We start from the raw sequence: 17,992 nt of genomic DNA on the forward strand, positions 1-17,992 counted from the left end.
CAAGCCTATAGATCCAAATCAATGATTGTTGTTGCACACATGACTTGAAATCTCTTTTGCGATGATGACAGGTAATTGTTAGTCATAAATTAATTATTGTGACCAGTCATGATTTTGAGATATGGATGATATATCACATTACAAGGATTCACATCAAAATGTTATTTAAAAAAAAAGTGGTGCCCCTCATTTTGTCAAAGTATTTGTATAATTACCCACACTTGGTATCTTTGAATACCGGTAGTCCAAACACCCACAGCTTTGGCATCAAATGTCTGAGATGCTGTAAAGTACATTATGTGTAATAATCTTATTAAATGCCCCTATTGATGTGTACTTCAATAAGGCTGGAGTGCCTCATATTTAGTGGGAAATCAGTATCGAATTCAGATAATTCTAGCTTGTCTAAAGTTGAGTAAATTTTCAAAGATTTGAATTTGACAGTCCAATAAAATTTGGCACCTTTTCTTGGTAATGTTAATTTTTTTCCTTCTTAAAAACCCTTCAAATACCAGACTTGTAGATTGAGTTGTGAATTTGAAAGCTGCAAAAGAATATTGTATCCTTCAATATTTCAACTCTCTTCCATACCCGAGAGGTGGTTTTTAATGGACAAAGGGCAAATTAAGGGGACCCAATTTTCTACTTCAGACAATATAATTTGAACTTATTTTTTTTATGCATATTTCACACAAATTGTTGGGCAAAGGGTATTCTAAGAGAGACTGTTTGATGTATGTTTTCCATCACATTACCCAATTATATCTTGAAATTTGAATTGTAGTTTGACCAATAAGGGTATTAATGCAGAGCATGCTTTGGCAAAATACCTTTTTCAACATGTAAGAGCAGCTTGAAGCATTGGGGCTTCAAAGCCAAGTGGAATTTTAGAACTCAAATGCATTTTCATAAATTTATTCCCTTTCTATCACTTCCCTGCTCTGATTTTGTGTTATCCAGTCTGTTTATTAATCCTGGCTAATCAAGGGTGGTACCATTGTTTGACCTTTGCTAAAAGCATCGGTGCAAAATGAACGAATATGGCCTCATTTTTTTGTGCAGCTACATATTGAGAAAACATGGAAGAGGGCAATATGGTAAATGATGCCCTCTCCCCGGTTTGGAGGCAGGGTAATGTGTAACATTTGGATTTGTATTTTGCAGATAAAATGCATCCTGTATTTGATAATAAATTAATATACACAATATCCACGTTTTCTTTGTAGGAAATTCTCATGAAATGAGAAAGACATACAGTGGCATACATGTATCTGCATGAATGCACTTTGTACTGTTAACACTTTCAACTAACTGTGATATTTAATAATAGATTTGTTCTTTGTTGGACATTATTTTGTGCTCTCTGATCACCTTTTAATTTGCCTATTTTTTTAGTTATGTTTTGCTTTCAATAAAGCACTGGAATCCAATGCATGTTCAAAATTATAATATTTTGAGCATACTGTTAATTCTATTTGATATCACCAGTACCCTGACCCGACACCTAAGTTTTACCCATCATTTTCTCTCCTCAATCTCCTGATTGTTTTTCTCATGTTGCCTTTAACATATTACAATTCCATTTAATCTGATGAAGAGGTGTTAGATCAAATTGTTATTATCAAACTATGAAGTTGTAGTCGATATGTTAAATAAAGTACATGGGAAGAGACCAATTCGGGTAAGACCTGGCCCTGTTTTACAAAGAGTTGTAATTGATTCGATCAACCTCCGCAATGTTGAAATCCATGTCATAATTTTTTTTCTACAGGAAGTTTGCATGTCCTTTGAAGCAAAGAGAAGCACACTGAATTTTCAAGAAATCAATGAGTGTATGAAAACAAATATAATGTACAAAATACTTAAAACAAACGTGCATTTTAGATGTTGATGGTTTTCCACGGTTGTGGGTGATCAGATGAATGGCAAATCTTTGTAAGATGGGACCCAGGTGGCAAATGAAAGTGGACCTCATTACCTTCATTAAAATAAGTGTATTCGGTTTGTTCAATATTTTGAACATGCATTTTAGATGTTGATGTTGCTGGCCGTCCATAGTTATGGTTGATCAGATCAATCGCAACTCTTTGTAAGACGGGACCCACTTGGCAAATGAAAGTGGGCCTTGTTGCCTTGGTTAAAATAAGAGTATTCGGTTGTTTGTCATTTATATCGAAACAAGTGTGATCATGTCGTATTTGAACCAATTTTTCTTATTGTTTAGTATATATCAAAGGTTTAACACATTTGAAGAGTTGAAGAAGAAGCCTTTCAACATGGAAAAAAAAGGTGCAGTGCTGTTTGTCTTTTTCAGGCAGGAGTATGTGAACTCTTTGCAGAAATAAAGAAAAATGGATTAGTGGTCAAAGTAAATCATAGATTTCATATTCTGTCTGTGGTAATTATTTCTCAAATGAGTAGCTCAGTAGTCACAGATGTCTTAAAAGTTTCTGCACAAATGATTGCTTTCTCTCCTTTTCTCATCCATTCAAATAAAAAATAAATACATATTTCATGGTCTTTTTTATATCTTTTGTAATAACCAATAGGGCATTTTAGCAATCACATTGCAGATGCTTTCATTACATCTGTATTTATTTAATAAATTACTTCTTTGTGAGAACAGGCAATAATGAATACTTGTTAGATTTTGGGGGGTTGTGGCATAACATGTTATCCTGGACAGTCCAATCATGGGATACGAGGCAATAGAAAAGCATATAACTTTTTTTTTTGGGGGGGGGGGTGCCTAGCTGCAAAGAAAGTTTAAGAAGTTTCCTTTAGAAACAGATTCTCATTTGGTAGTTGTTAAATTTGTAATCTTCAGTTAATACCAATAAATTCACAATTAGACTTGATATGATGGTTGCTATCATTTTATTCAACAAAATACCAGTTTATATTGCAGCATGATTATTTGACATACATTTTCCAAGGTATTAATGACAATTCATTTCATCGAAACAATATGCACTCATTAGGCATATGTAATTATAACAAGAACAAAGAATTTGACTAATAAATTTTTTTCAAATGCTTCATAAAGCAGTCAAAGTACCAATTACTCACATATCCTTATTAAGGAAAAACAATATGATTCTGTATTTGTACCTTTACAAAATACACATGAAAGATTTTGCAAAGGATCTGAACGTCAAAAATGGCAAGGACAACATTCGCATTTCATGCTCTCAAAGTTTGTTGAAGGTGAATAGGAGGGTTAAGATATGTCAAATTAAATTCAGTAAAACTTTAAATATTATAAGTTTGAAATTTTAATTATCTGCTCCCAATCATTCCAATGAATATTTCAGGAACTAATATGCTTCCAAACTTTTATTAAGTTAGGCATATGTTTGGACCGTACAATTTTAAATGATTCTCCCATCCTCAAAACATTCCTGAATCTGTAAAAACTAGCCTTTATTAATAAATCAAGAAGCATGTTTTACAGAAGATATTAATGGAAACATGTTCCAAAAGTGCATCTAACAGAAAATAGCTTTAAGTATTTCAGTCTAATAGAAAACAATAATTTAAAGCCTGTCCAATAATACAACATTATTATTCTAACTATCCAATTCTACAAACGTGCAGCATCGAGTTATCCTCTTCTTCTATTGATGCTTTATCAAAGTTTGTATTTGTATGGTTCATTATACAGAATAGTGTCCACAGGCAGTCCATTGAAAATCATGCACATTAAACTTCTTCCCCAGTTTTGGCCCAATACTCCTGAGACTTTAATTACACATGGTCTTTGAGACTTGCAAGACATATTTTTCAATGCATTGGGTATGGAGTTGCCATTTTTTAATCTCATATTAAGGTCATAAATCAGAAAAGACTTGTGGAGGGGCAATTTTAAAAATATGTACATCCGAATCCCTATATTTGCGACTTTAATGAAATTTTCTGTCTCTGATTTCTTGTTCTTTTGACAGTCTGTAATGTTTTGAAAGGATCATGACTTGACCAGTTTATGAAATGAAGTAAGACTTAAGAAAAATGGGGGTCGGATGTACAAAAAGGTTGATTATTTTATGGAATTGCCCGAAGCGAACTACTCTCTCAGTTTTCCCCAGTACTCAAGGCCTTCAATTCGCAAGATTTCAAGGTATATTGCCATATGTTGTTATCATAGCAATGCATTACTCTCTAATACATTTGGAGCAAAATGAGGATATAATTTGATACATACGCTGAGCCCACTACCCCCTTGAATTTTGTCTTGGTTATTTTATACTAAAGAGGGGAAGGGAAAAGATAGTTAGGTCCAACTATATTGTACTATACTTGACTATAATAAATGCCATATAAAATCTCAAACATCTTAAGAATAAAATTCTGCAGTCTTTTCTGATTAAACTTTAATGTGATTACATAACTTGTCATTATGCATGGTGCGCCAGGCAATGAGCCCATACCAACTGGGAGGAAATCCCTCTTTACTTTATACAGAAATATTTTTTAATGAAATAACTGAATAATTTGAGATTTCAAGATAGATTGAAGCTGTTGACTTAAGAAAGACATTTCTCTCAATAATGATGTCATTTTTACAAACTCATTCAGTTTACAAGATCTGCAGATACTGCATCATGCTCTCAATACTAACAACACTCTGAGGTTTGGTGAAAATCTATCAATGGATTTAAGTTTAAACTTGTGACATTGCAAGCTGCTTGCATGATGCAATCATCTCTCGCATTAATGTCATGTTGGCCCACTTATACAAACTCCATAATTACCATTTTATAATGGTTCGTGATGATTAAATTTATTTTTTAGAAGCTTTAAGCTTCATATAAATATAATGTTTCTATTTTTGTAAAATGCACAGGTAAGGTCCAAGCATCCTTTTGGCATGGTTAGGAACACTTATGGCAAGTTTATGAAAACACTCCAAAAATAACTTCTTAGCTCCGAATTTTCAGAATCGTTCATAGAGATGAGTGTGAATTGTTGAATATTTTCCTCTTGATGTGTTTGATATTCTCCTGTTGATCCCTGTTCTTCATCATCTGAGACCACTCCTGGAATGGAACCTGTTGGGTCAAAGGTCAAATATTAAACGATAAAAGATCAGTATGGGTCAAAAGACTGAATTGTGTGAGAATCTATCAAAACTATTTGAAAATGTTGATTAAAATGCATCTGAGAACTACTGTACCAAAATGCTGTAATGTTTTAAATCACCAAAATGGCCAGTACTTGATTATAACTCCTACCCTGCTCACAGAAAGGGCCTACAAATAAGAAAGAACAATTCAGCTGTTTTTAGTAGTTGGACATTTACTGATCAATCATTTGTATAATTTTTAAGAAAAACTGTTTTCTCTAGCATTGCTCATACATAACATAATTTATAGACAAATTCAATATAATGAAGGCCCTTTAGCATAAAGCAACCATAATCGCAATATCATCTGTGACCTGCCAACACAAAAACCAACAATTGGTCCCCCCAAATAAATTTTTAGATTTTTAACAAATTTAAAAAAGGACATCCAATGCTTTACAATGATTCATCAGAATTGATCAACAGTAACCCACTCAAGTACTTAAATGAATGCAGAAGAAATTCAGTGAGAGCTTCAAAACAAAAGACTAAAAACACGGTTTGAAGCTCAGGTTCACTCAAGCATGAGATGTGCACAATTGCAGTCTCGATGAATTTCAAAGCAGTCTGGAAACATATGGTGTTAAAGAAATTCTGGTAACTTGTATTTTATTTAACTTTACAACTTAATTTTGTTTTACGTATGTAGAAGATGAACTACTCTTTCAGATCAGTTAGTTTTTTTAAATTTTTCACTTTTTGAAGACCACATTATTACCATACAACCTTGAAACTTATTGTTGGTTTAGGGTGGCCATTCATATTTTCACCTTCATACTCCAGGGCTTCCCAGCTCCTGATTTATTTTGTAATTTGCATAGGAACTAAAAAAACATTGGGATTGCACTTTTGCACTTTACGATCTTTCATAAATTCATATATTGTTAGAAACCACTTTCAGAGCATATCATTCATCACTTATGGCTGAAAAGTCTGGAGGTGATTATACGAACTGAAGAGATAGGGGAGAAACTCACATCAAGAACTTGGTAACCGAGCAGTTCTAGCTGTCTTCTCTTCATAGCATGCTGACCCAAGAGCTTGTGTCCTCCATAATGACTATGGTTCCTAGCCCAGACAACAATGGCGAGCCTATCAACATGGAAGGAGAATCACATCATATAAAGCAGTGCATCATTTTATGCTGTTTGTAAGTACCCCAAAATTGCCAAACACTGACAGGTTTTAGTGAAATCCTTGGTTCTCAATATCAATTGGGGGACACAGTGTACTGTGGAAAGGGTGACACAACTTCGTGCAAGTATTCCGACTTTCAAGCATCATTGTAAGGTTGTTCTACGTACTTTGGAAATGCTGGTAATACCATGAGTGTAAAAATACATGGGATAAGCAATATACATTCATTTCATTTTCATATAAATCATCAACATTCACCCAAGCAACTCCATAAAATGATCAACCTTTATGTACACCTGACAGACATTTTTCTCATTTTTAACTTTATTACTCATTATCTGTTCAAGCCATGAAAATCTAAGAGATTTACAACTCTAGAACTTGAAAATAGAGACAAATCATTTCAGGAAGTAGTCTGACATTCATACTTTCAAGAATTACCCACCCATCATTTCACTTTTGTAAAAGAACTGAAGTGTTTGTAGAGAAATCTGAAAAACCAATCTTAACTTCTTACAATAATTTATCTTACCATTTTTCTTTTGATTGGCTGGGGGCTGGAACAGGTTTCTGCAGAATCCGCTTCACATTTCTCCTCTTATCTTTAACCCTTCTTGGTCTTTCTTGAACATTTTTCAATTCTGGCGGGGTATCAACTCCGGTCGCACTGGGATCCTCGGGGGCATCGCTCCCTTTCGTCACTTTCGTCATGTTAGCAATCAGATTGGATGAAAGCGCAACAGCATTCTTGCACTTCTGGTCTGGAGATAGCTTCCTGTTATTGAACATGCTATTGGAGTCATCATCACCACCCTGGCTGAAGGCACCAGGAAGGGGATCACTGGGTTCAAAGGGGATCAGCTGGTTGTGCTCATTGAGACGAACCTCAATATCTGTATGACCAAAAGTAGCAAAAGTGCCAAAGAAACATTAAACAATGAGGTTCATGTAGCAACTATTATATCCACATTGTCAGAGCCAAAGACTTTAATAGTTAGTAAATACAATTTATTTTAATTTTTAAATTGACTGCTTTATTAACAAATATAACATGGCTGCTTGGGCAGCTAAACCTCATACATCAAAAACATTACTGTTCAGTGCAATGAACAATCCATGACCAAACTAATCATTCAATAAAATGTGTTGACTTATGAGGTGGTTCAAGAAACTTCCATTCCAAATCCACTGTAGGCTCCAAAATGAAGCACAACTCCTTTGATGAAATGCAAATTTGTACTTGATTTGAATTCAATTGCAACTCAACTTTCCTGCAACATCCAAATACGCATGATTTTTAAACTTATGCTTCATTTGCAATTGAATTAGTTTCTTGCAATGCCACATTAGGTTATTAATCGACTTATGCGAGGTTGACTTACACAACATTTCTGAATTTTTAAAAAAAGGATGCAAATGACAATGTATAATTACCCAAGGTGTTGAAATGAGGTAGAATAGAATGGATCTTATAGTTTTCCTTCCTTCCCACAGCAGCTCTGACCAGTCCAGCAATGAAGCGTACATCGGGTCTATTAGCCATCTGCTGACCGACGGTCGGTGCTATGCTAGAGTGAATCTCAGATCTTAACATGATGGACTGTCACAGGAGGAAGAAATAAATTATATTCTCATACAAAATATTTGGCAATCACATTTAAAAATGAATTTCTATACTTGACATTTCTATACTTGACATACACAATGAAGTGTATTTTTGCTGGATCCTTACTTAGCCCAAAGTAGATGTAAATCAAAATACATACATAGCCCAATTAATACCATTATGTTTTTATTCTATCATAGATTCCATTTTATTAACACAGAGTGATTATTTCCCAATTAAATATCTCACTATTTCGACAAATCAATAATATAATTTCAAATATGTATCAATCTTATCAGCAATTCTGCAATAGAAAAAGACATATGATCAATAGGTAATCTTGCCAAGTCTGTTCCCATTGTTCTATCGTGAATGAGTCTCCACAATTCTTACCTCATCAAGCCTGTTCCCATTGTACTGTGGACATTCGATCTCCAAAGATCTGTCTAGAAGAAGCATGTCCCTCCTCAAGTCAACACCTGTTTTGTCCATAAATGCTGAAGGGAGGAAAATGGAAACATTTTTTTGGTTATCTGCCGATTCGTCTATTGCCAACTCATCTACCCATCACATGGTCTACCTTCATTAATAGTCTAATGCCATTCCGTCCATCAACACTTCGTCTAACAGCAATTTGGTCCAATAACCGTTTGGTCCAATAATCACTTTGTCTAATCACCAGTTCGTCTATAACTATTTTGTCTCATAACCCCTTGGTCTAATTCTCATTTTCTTTTCATTCATTTCGCCCAATTAATGCTTGGTCAAATTAGACCTAATGGTATATGGACTAAACGGCTATTGATACAACTGATTATTAGACGAAATGGTAAATGGACGAAATGGTAATTAGACCATGTGGATAGTGGACGAACTGATGGTAGACCAAATAATAGAAGACGAGTTGGTATAAGACTGAATTGGCATAAGACTAAGTGGAAATAAACTAATCTATTTTACCAATATCTTACCATGTAAAAAATAGAAAGACAAATGTCAGTACGTTCTTGACCCCCTGATTTCTAAAAGCCTGCCATAAATCTAAATGGCGTATTCCTCTCCACTGGTGGAAAGAACTATCACGGGTCATTTGAATCAAATTGAATGGAATTATGGGCAGAGATAATGTTCATTTCTCTTGCAATAAAAGATAACTGGGAAATCTATCATAAAATGAACTAATTTCAAATGATAAATAAATGATAATCAGTAAAACATGAAATGATATCTAAAGTCATATAGAAAATTTATCAATGCCAATATGTTATCATTCTATCTTGTCAAGAAACTTCATCAATATTTCTAACTATAACTAGACTCTTTGGAATCTTTGATGGAATTATGACAATGTCCACCTCTGATTGCACCTCTACAAGAATGGAATGCGGGATTACCAGTGACTGTCTGCAAGAATTCTTTGCTGAACAATCTGTTGATAAGTTCCCAAGGATAACGCTGAAGATATGCCAAGGACAAGAGACTGGAGACCAGGTTTAGAGGATATTCCTCCATCTCGCCCTGTAGGTCAACCAGCTGCTCCAAGACTGTTGGCAAGAAGTATGGCTTGTCTGGTAGATACTGCAGAGTTCCAAAAGACCAGAGGATTTTGGTTGCATCCTTCGACCGCCATTCATCGGCCCGATGTGTAATCTCATTTGCCAAATTGTCACAGAGTTGAGGATGGCAGATGTGCATGGTTGCATAGGTCAGTAAGATTTGCATGCAGGACATGAGAGGGTAAAGGTGCAGGAAAGGAGCTACAGCATTTGCCACATACTGGAAGAAATGCTGGTAGCCTGCGTATTGCCTCCTGAAGTGCTTGAGGATACCCACTATGAAAAAACTATGTACACTCTGGATATCACTGCTGCACACATGGTCCGAGATCTCAAGCATCAGGTCTGATGTTTGAGGAGAAGAATGGGACTTGAAAAGACCTGTACAAACTGTCCCAAGTTCTGTGAGAGACAGAGAAGTCAAGTGGTCTGGTAATTGCTTGACAAGACTTTCTTCAAGTCCATCAGGTGCTCCACGATTCTCTCCGATCAGGTAAATAAGTTGAAGTAGTTCGGCAGTATTCATCTTTGGCACTTCGACCCTGCAAGCAGCAAAAGCTTCCTCACAAAAACGTGGCACAGGATACCCAATCATTCTCCAAGAGTCCAAGACAAGGAGCCGTGTCCTGAGATCCATGCTTCCTACCCTGTTGCAACACTCCTGATACAGGGTTGGAAGAACATAATTTCTTGTCCTAATCTGTGCACGAGCTAGAAGAGTTAAAACTTCTGCTAGCTCATCTGTCGTCATGGTGTTACAAACAGCTTTGATAATGATGCAGAGTCTAAGAAATCTCACATCATTATTCATATCTATCAGCCATTCATCAGAATTCAAACCTAGTGACTTGATACAATCCATGATATCAGAAATAGGAAAGCGAGCATGTTTATCCACCATGATTTTGTCAAGGAATTCCTTGTGAGACATATCAACTGATGCAAGATCTTCCCTTGGCAGGCACACTGCTGTTGACTTATACTGCTCTCTCTCGAGGTAGAACAATCTCGGGGTGTACTTGGAATGAAACGACTCCATATGCGACCTTGGTTCAGACATCAACTTTTCCCTCTCTCTTTGCATATACTGGCTGGCACTAATCATTTCCTTGTTATATAGATATTGCACTTCACTCTCTTTTACATTTGGTTTACCAAAATAAGTGTTTTCCGCAACAGATTTGGAGGAACTTTTGCCTTCATCTAGGTCAGGCATTTTTACATGGAATAAGCCTTGCTGGGCAGGTAACTGAGCATAATGTCTCACACTGCTGTGGGATAATCTTGCAAGAATACACTTGTGATGAGTAAGTGATTTTCTACCAAAGTTGTGAAGGTTAAAACTTGGTTTAAAACAGGATGTCATGAGAGTTGAGTTTGGTTCCACGATCCATAGTAATCTCCATACATTCTTCTGTTTTCCTAACCAATGCAAGCATATCTGATGTGCCATTTTTAGTAGTTATATATGTTCGTCTTTTTCTTCAAATGTGATAGGATAGCGCTAAAGTGAACTCGAAAAATGGCTTCACACAAAGAATCAGTAGACCATTCACCTGATGTGCAGATCTGTAAAATGGAATAAAAGAATAAAATTCAATTTAGAGTTGAGAAAAATAAAACAATTTTTTTGTAGCTGCCAGGATCGATATGACGGTGACCTCTAAATAAACAGTAATGGCCTTTTGTCAGAGTGCACAGATTTCATCAGTGGATGATATTTTGTACTACATATTCAGAACTTGACAGACATAAAGGAAACCCATATGGGTAGTGATAGATTTTTTGAGCCATTTTTTTTTGGCCCATTTTAGCAGATCAATTTCAGCTCAATAATTTGCCCAGAATTACTCTCTAATATCTAGTTTCAGTGAACACCTGAATTTAAGCCACATCAAGCATCAGAGTCAACTCTATTTCACCCTCAATATCAATGTCATCTTCAACTCTCAGTTGGAGTCTGCATCTGCTTAAGTTTCCACAAGAACTGAAGCTACCAATCGAAATTCATGCAAATATGCAGCTTAATATAAAACTGTGACACATTTGCTCTGGGGGGTGTTTCATAAAGCTGTTCGTAAATTTACGCACAACTTTACGCACGACTGGAACATGTTCTTAGGTAATAAATGAATAGCACAAGAAAGGATCACCAGTCATGCGTAAAGTCATTTGTATCTTACGAACAACTTTATGAAACACCCACCTGGGGGGTGTTTCACAAAGATTCAAGTATGACTTAGGTCGCACTTAAATGTCGACGCGTACATGATATGCGATGCACAATCTTATTGATCAATACGCAGTAGTGCGCGTCTTCTTAGCATGATCTGACCAATGCTGTCATGCCTTTTAAACTGCGTGCAACTAGACATTTAAGTGCGACTCTAAGTCATACTTAAATCTTTGTGAAACACCCCCCTGGTAGGTGTTTCATAAAGCTGTTCGTACGTTAAGAGCGACTTTAAGAACGACTGGTGATCCTTTATTGTGGTAACAGCATATTCATTAGCGATGGTTACGCGCGTAAGGATCACCAGTCGTTCTTAAAGTCGCTCTTAACTTACGAACAGCTTTATGAAACACCTACCTGGGGGGTGTTTCACAAAGATTTAAGTATGACTTAATAGGTCTATAAGTTAATAAGTCTAATAAGTATGACTTAATAGGTCTTATTTAAATATTTCAGAGTGCATAGGGTTAGAGTTGTAATAAAGTCTTTGGGTCAGAATATTGTAAAAATAAGATAAGGATTAGGGTTTACTTATAGCGTTGGAGGTTATTTTTTATGTTTTGCTTAATAACAATTTTCCATCGGTGAAATTGTCTCCGGAGCAACTGTCATGGAACCAAATACACATGATGTTGACAGAAATTTGGGTCGCTAGATTTTTAATAGCTTCAGTGAATTGAATTCAGCCTATCAAAATATAAATTGGAGACAAGGTCTGACAGAGACTAATTTTTTGTCTGATTTTTCTCAAACTTTCTTTATTCTTATTCTTTGATTTTTCTGTTTCTACACAAGCCTATTTGTTCCAAACTTAGCCTAGGTTTCATCAACATGATCATGACACAGACACAGATTTCAATATGTGGGACTTGGCTAACACAGACTTAGATCCAGTTAAAAATTAGAACTGGACAAAAAAATGCCTAACTTTTAAGATATAACTTAGACAAGTGTGATGTAAGGGTAACCAATTTAACTCTCAAAATTCGAGACATTAAAAAGAATATACCTCATTACTCCCCACAAAACAGCGAAATAATCCTTAAACATTGGATCTTTCCGTAGTCTAACTCTCACGTTATAACCGTATAAAGAATAAAGCAAATTTAAACGGAAAAAAATGCATTCACGCTGGCATTGATCGGTCCGTCCAAAGACGGTATTGATGTGGTAAAAGGGGCGTGGTGGTAACAAGTGGTAATGGATCGGGGACTGGGTGTGAGGGGGGGGGGTTCAAGTGTCAAGTATGGTTCCCTGTGTAGTTTAGTGGTTATTACATCGGCAATGGCGGATCCAGGAGGTACATCTGGCCCGTGACCCCACCCCCCCCCCCCTTTGAGAGCCGTTTGTACACAAGTGTGCCCCCTTTTGAAAGTCACCATATATTAATATTTTGTAATAGGAATATGCCGCTCGATATGTGAGGCAAAATCCTGCATCATATACACCTTGAGGAAAACTTTGTGAAAAAATAAAAATTTATAATTTGGCCTTAGGGCGGCTTCCGGCCGGGCTATGGTCACTTAATTCAAGGTGAGTGTCCGTGCTACCGGGCCTTGTAATTGATCACTGATGGCACCACCGACGGCCGTGCTGCCATCAGTGATCAATTAGGGATAGGAAATTATACTGACTAATTGGTATTGGTATTTGTAACAGGGCTGACACCCCATGAAATTTGCTCATGCGACAATTGCTAGCTCGCCTTTAGGGCCCGGGGGGGCACTCGACCAAAAAAGTGGTGGGGGTGTGCCACGGGCGAGACAAAACGGGGCCTTAATTGGAGCAGGCTTATAGTAAAAAGGAGGGTCCCCGTCAGAACGGGCTTCGGAACTACAAATGTTTGTGAAAACGGGGGTCCTTGGAACGGATCGCCAGCGTGTGAGAGTGCGAATACATCCCGGGTATGCGTGTATGATGCAGCCCGGGGATGCAGCTTGCCCGGCGGCACAGGCGCCCGGTGAGCTCGCGCAGAGCCGATGGTCGGACAGTGTTCTGCGGCCGATTTTCACCAAAATTGCAGATCACTGTACTAGCGTATCAATGCGACCCGAACGGCGTAACGAAAAATATGCGAAGCTTTGGAGCGGATTTCTTTCTTCTTTTTTTTCTCGATAAGAAGAAAATGCTATGATTTGAAGCGGAAATTTGAGTGTAAAAATGGGGGTCCCCTCCGCAGCACATACACCGTGACTATGCATTATATACTGAGTGCCCCCCCCCCGGACTTTATGGCCAGGGACAGAGTTGCAATTGGGTTTTCTGTTAGTTGTAGGGTTAGATTTAGGATAGGGTATAGCGTTAAACCCAGGACAGGATTGTTATACCACTGTTTTAATACCTGCTGTTACCTGTTACCATTTATGCCATGTGTTATCATCGCAAAATGAGGAAAGGGTTGTTCCGTTCTTTTATTTCAGTAGGCCGAATATCATTGGGAACCATTTTGTTTTGGTTTATATACACTGGCGGATCCAGGGGCAAAGCCAGGCCCCCCCCCCCTTGAGAGGCACAATTAAAATTTGTAATGTAAAAATGCCACTGAAACAGAAGTGTGCCCCGCCCCTTTGAAGTGAAGACCTTTGTTTGTTTGTTTGTTTGTTTCTTTCTTTCTTTGTTTGTTTGTTTGTTTGTTTCTTTGTTTGTTTTTGCTTGTCAATTTATTCCTCGGGAAAATGTACCCTCTCCCCTTTGGAAAAGATCCGCCCCTATATATATATACATGCATTGGTCTATGAGTGAACACGTAATTGGATCGAAATTCAACACATAAGAGCTCAAACGTCTCTACTTTAAATTTCCCCTTAGAAATAGTATTCTGCAAATCCGTATATATTGTCATCGTTTTGTAAAAGGGAATCGGGTTTCTTGAAAACATTCTATATACCTCCATCAAAATAATGGACAGTGATCATGGCAAGGATACATTCACTTTGTATCTTAAGAAGGAATCAAAGTGACATTCAAGACACTGCCCTGCTGTTTATTCACTCTCTGTGAATACCTTGCCAAGTTTGATAGGGGGCATGATGTATAATACTGATCATACAATAACAGGGGCGGAGCCAGCTTTCGCTAATAAGCGGGGTTGGAAAAAATATTTTCATCCTTTTTTTTCCCATCGGCCGTTAAAAGCTGATTTTTAAAGGGGGTATTTCTCATCATATACTGACGGATTCACATCTTAACTTTATTCGTAAATAAATCAACTAAGGACGATGTATTTCATAAGGCCAAATGAAATGATGCCAGCGCGAAGCTCGAGTTATTTTTTTAGATACTTTATTATTTAAATCTGAAAATTGAACATTCTTAGCATTTATGGTAAGCATGCATGAGCAGGCTGGGCATCTTACCAAACAACAGTGATGCGAAGAAGTACTAGATGAAATTTGTTGATATTCTTACCTAATATTTGGTCATTATATATAGGACTGCTTGTAATCATGAACAAGATGCGTATTCAACCAAACAACTCATTCGATATTGCAAATACAAAGCGGGAGCTGAAAATATTTTATATACTGACCTAAAAAGTGAACTTTTTCCTGACTGTCGTTTCGAATTATAAGAGGATGGGCCTTTACGCAGCCCATCACTAGTCATATAATGCGAGCACGAAACGCAAGCTGATTTTTTTTTTTAACATACATCACTTTTTTCTAACCGTGAACATGATGCACGTACGCGTACATCTCGCTATAGCATAATAATGAAATCTCGAATTCCGAGCAAACAAATTTTTTATTGACTTCGAAACGAAATAATTTAAGCCCCATCTTCTTCAGGAAATTATTATATCCCTCAACAGGCAATGCTCGCTCGAATTTCTCCAAGATGAGTGAGACTGGCTGGCAATCAGATTTTGCCCCCCCCCCCAAAAAAAAAAAATGAATTTCTAATGGGGAGTTCACATTGACGATAGGTTGGTTAAATAAGGGAAAAAAATTGATGAACATTTCATGGAAATCGATCAATGACACCCCAGAAAATTGTTGATTTGAATAAATAGAGAAATAAATTTAAACAAACATAACACTGAAAATTTCATCAAAATCGGATGTAAAATAAGAAAGTTATGACAGTCTAAAATTTCGCTTATTTTTCCCAAAACAGTTATATGCACGACTCAGTGCTATGCAAATGAGAGAGTCGATAGTGATGTATCACTCACTATCACTCACTATTTCTTTTGTTTTTTATTGTTTGAATTATACAATATTTCAATTTTTACAGATTTGACATTCATTAGGAGCAAATTAACTGAACCATAACATTTTAAAACAATGGAAATACCACATGTTAAGGGAAAATAAAACTTTGTTTCACAGAACATTGGGGAAAAATAAAAAAATAAAAATATTTCATGTAATAAAATACAAAAGAAATAATGAGTGGATGAGGTCACCAGTCCCCTCATTTGCATACAGACTAGGATGTACATATAACTGTTGTGAAATTAAGCGAAATTTTGAAATGCCATAATTTTTTTATTTTACATCCGATTTTGATGAAATTTTGAATGTTATGCTTGTTGGATTTTTCTCCTTTTATTCAAATCAACTTTTATCAGGGGTGGACTGTTCCTTTAAAGTGTTTGATGTCAAATGAATATCTGTTTCAATTCAAATTGGCAGAAACAACACTTTATTTTCAGTGTAAAATCATTGATAATTATTATCACGTATTTTATAATTCATTATTCTAGACCTTTTGGGGTTAAATTCTGTAAATTTTGTGTCAACATTAATATAAATATAAAAAAAATGATATAAGATATTGTGATTGGAAGACAGGATGAAAAGAGACACAACCATATATCCTTTTTAATGATTTGATTAATTTTTAAAGAATAAAAAATCAAATCAATATTTTGAAAGAAATCTTTGATATGTTCATAGAAAAGATAGCTTAGAGAGTAAATATCAAATGTTTTTTTATATAAAAAAAAATGTAAAAAGAAGATTGAAAAAATAATCAAGAATTATGTTTATCAAACCTATTATTACATACGTATTTCATATTCTCTTTTCTAATACCTAGAATATGTTGTCAATATTTTATGGCCAATTCTGATTGCATCTTCTGTTTTCCCTTTTTTTCTTCAATGTACAGTATAATGTCTCTCCATCTATTTCTGATTCTCTGTCACTCACAATCTCACAACTTTTCGTATCTTTCTCTCTCTCTTTCCAACCCCTCTCCCTCTCTGACTCCCCACCGTCCCCCCCCCCCTCTCGCCCTATCTCCCTGACGTTTAACTTATATTACTGCTATTAAATTGTCTTTCAGCAAAAAACAGCCAAATTTGAAACATTTCTCTTTCTAATCTCGATGCATACATACTTGTGTTGTACATAAACAATTGAATAAATACTCAATGACAATGAAGAGTTGCATCTTACAAAATTTTGTATTATTCTGCATATAATTTCTTCACAAGGGCTGAGACAAGTGGTAGAGAAGACACAAAAAATCAATTTGCTAAGATTTAAAGTAAAGGTGATCATAACCTGGTCTGGAATTAAATGCACGCTGATTGTTTTCATTCCACCTGATTATGAGTGTATTTCAGGTGTGTCAGAAATAATATTGTTCTGATAGTGTCTAAACGACATGGGCGGTGTTACATTGGACAGGTGCGATCCCCCTGATGATTTTTTTTTGTGCCGGGAGAAAAATAGACAATTATTTTTATTAAAACAGGGAAAAGTACGAAAGAAGAAAGAAGAGTGTTGATAATACGAGATATGAGTCGTCTATTAATAGGCAATGGTCTGATGTGACATTGTTTAAAATTATGGGAAACTTTAAACACTTTAAAATTGCATTTCCATATTTCAGTTTCCTATCTTTGCTTGGCTCTTTTCTCATAATTCATTATGAAGATAACCATTCCAGTCATTGCTCTCAGTCAATTATAAATGATTTGAGTTTTCTTAAGGAGGTGTCAAATTGAACTTGTCTATTAGAGATCCTAGAGATAAGCCTACCTTTCTAATCTACGTATTTAGAACAGAGTCTAAATTAAACCAGAGTTTAGAATACTGGCAATTGTGGTTAAAATAGGCAAAATACTATATTTCACGTTGAACAGCGCCAGCTCAAGACCATTACAAGCACATATAGTTCCTGCATTCTTACCCATAGTGCACTCTTAAAACAAATCAGTCAAATTGACTAGACCAGTAGTCAGCTGGGAGCAACTGATATGGCAATCACTGATATTCACATTTCTGACATATGTTCTAGTCAGAAATAACTCTGTTCTAGTAAAATATGACTAGAAAATAGTCAAATATGACTAGAATAATAGGCCTAGTTGCACCCAGCTGACC

The 17,992-nt window shown here is 36.1% G+C and overlaps 1 protein-coding gene across 1 annotated transcript; it reads right to left on the minus strand.

The window, feature by feature from the left end:
• Positions 1 to 4,537: 4,537 nt before the first annotated feature.
• On the minus strand, positions 4,538 to 12,749 carry LOC121415846 (FAST kinase domain-containing protein 5, mitochondrial-like). The gene is made up of 7 exons (XM_041609207.1): positions 12,664 to 12,749; positions 9,260 to 10,990; positions 8,259 to 8,362; positions 7,694 to 7,859; positions 6,792 to 7,152; positions 6,100 to 6,214; positions 4,538 to 5,048 (listed from the first exon to the last, which is right to left on the minus strand). The coding sequence occupies exons 2-7, from the start codon at positions 10,872 to 10,874 to the stop codon at positions 4,944 to 4,946; spliced, it is 2,466 nt and encodes an 821-aa protein (XP_041465141.1). The 5' UTR covers positions 10,875 to 10,990; positions 12,664 to 12,749; the 3' UTR covers positions 4,538 to 4,943.
• Positions 12,750 to 17,992: the final 5,243 nt, after the last annotated feature.

The sequence above is a fragment of the Lytechinus variegatus genome, chromosome 5 (assembly GCF_018143015.1).
Source record: "Lytechinus variegatus isolate NC3 chromosome 5, Lvar_3.0, whole genome shotgun sequence".
NCBI classification, from domain to species: Eukaryota; Metazoa; Echinodermata; class Echinoidea; order Temnopleuroida; family Toxopneustidae; genus Lytechinus; species Lytechinus variegatus.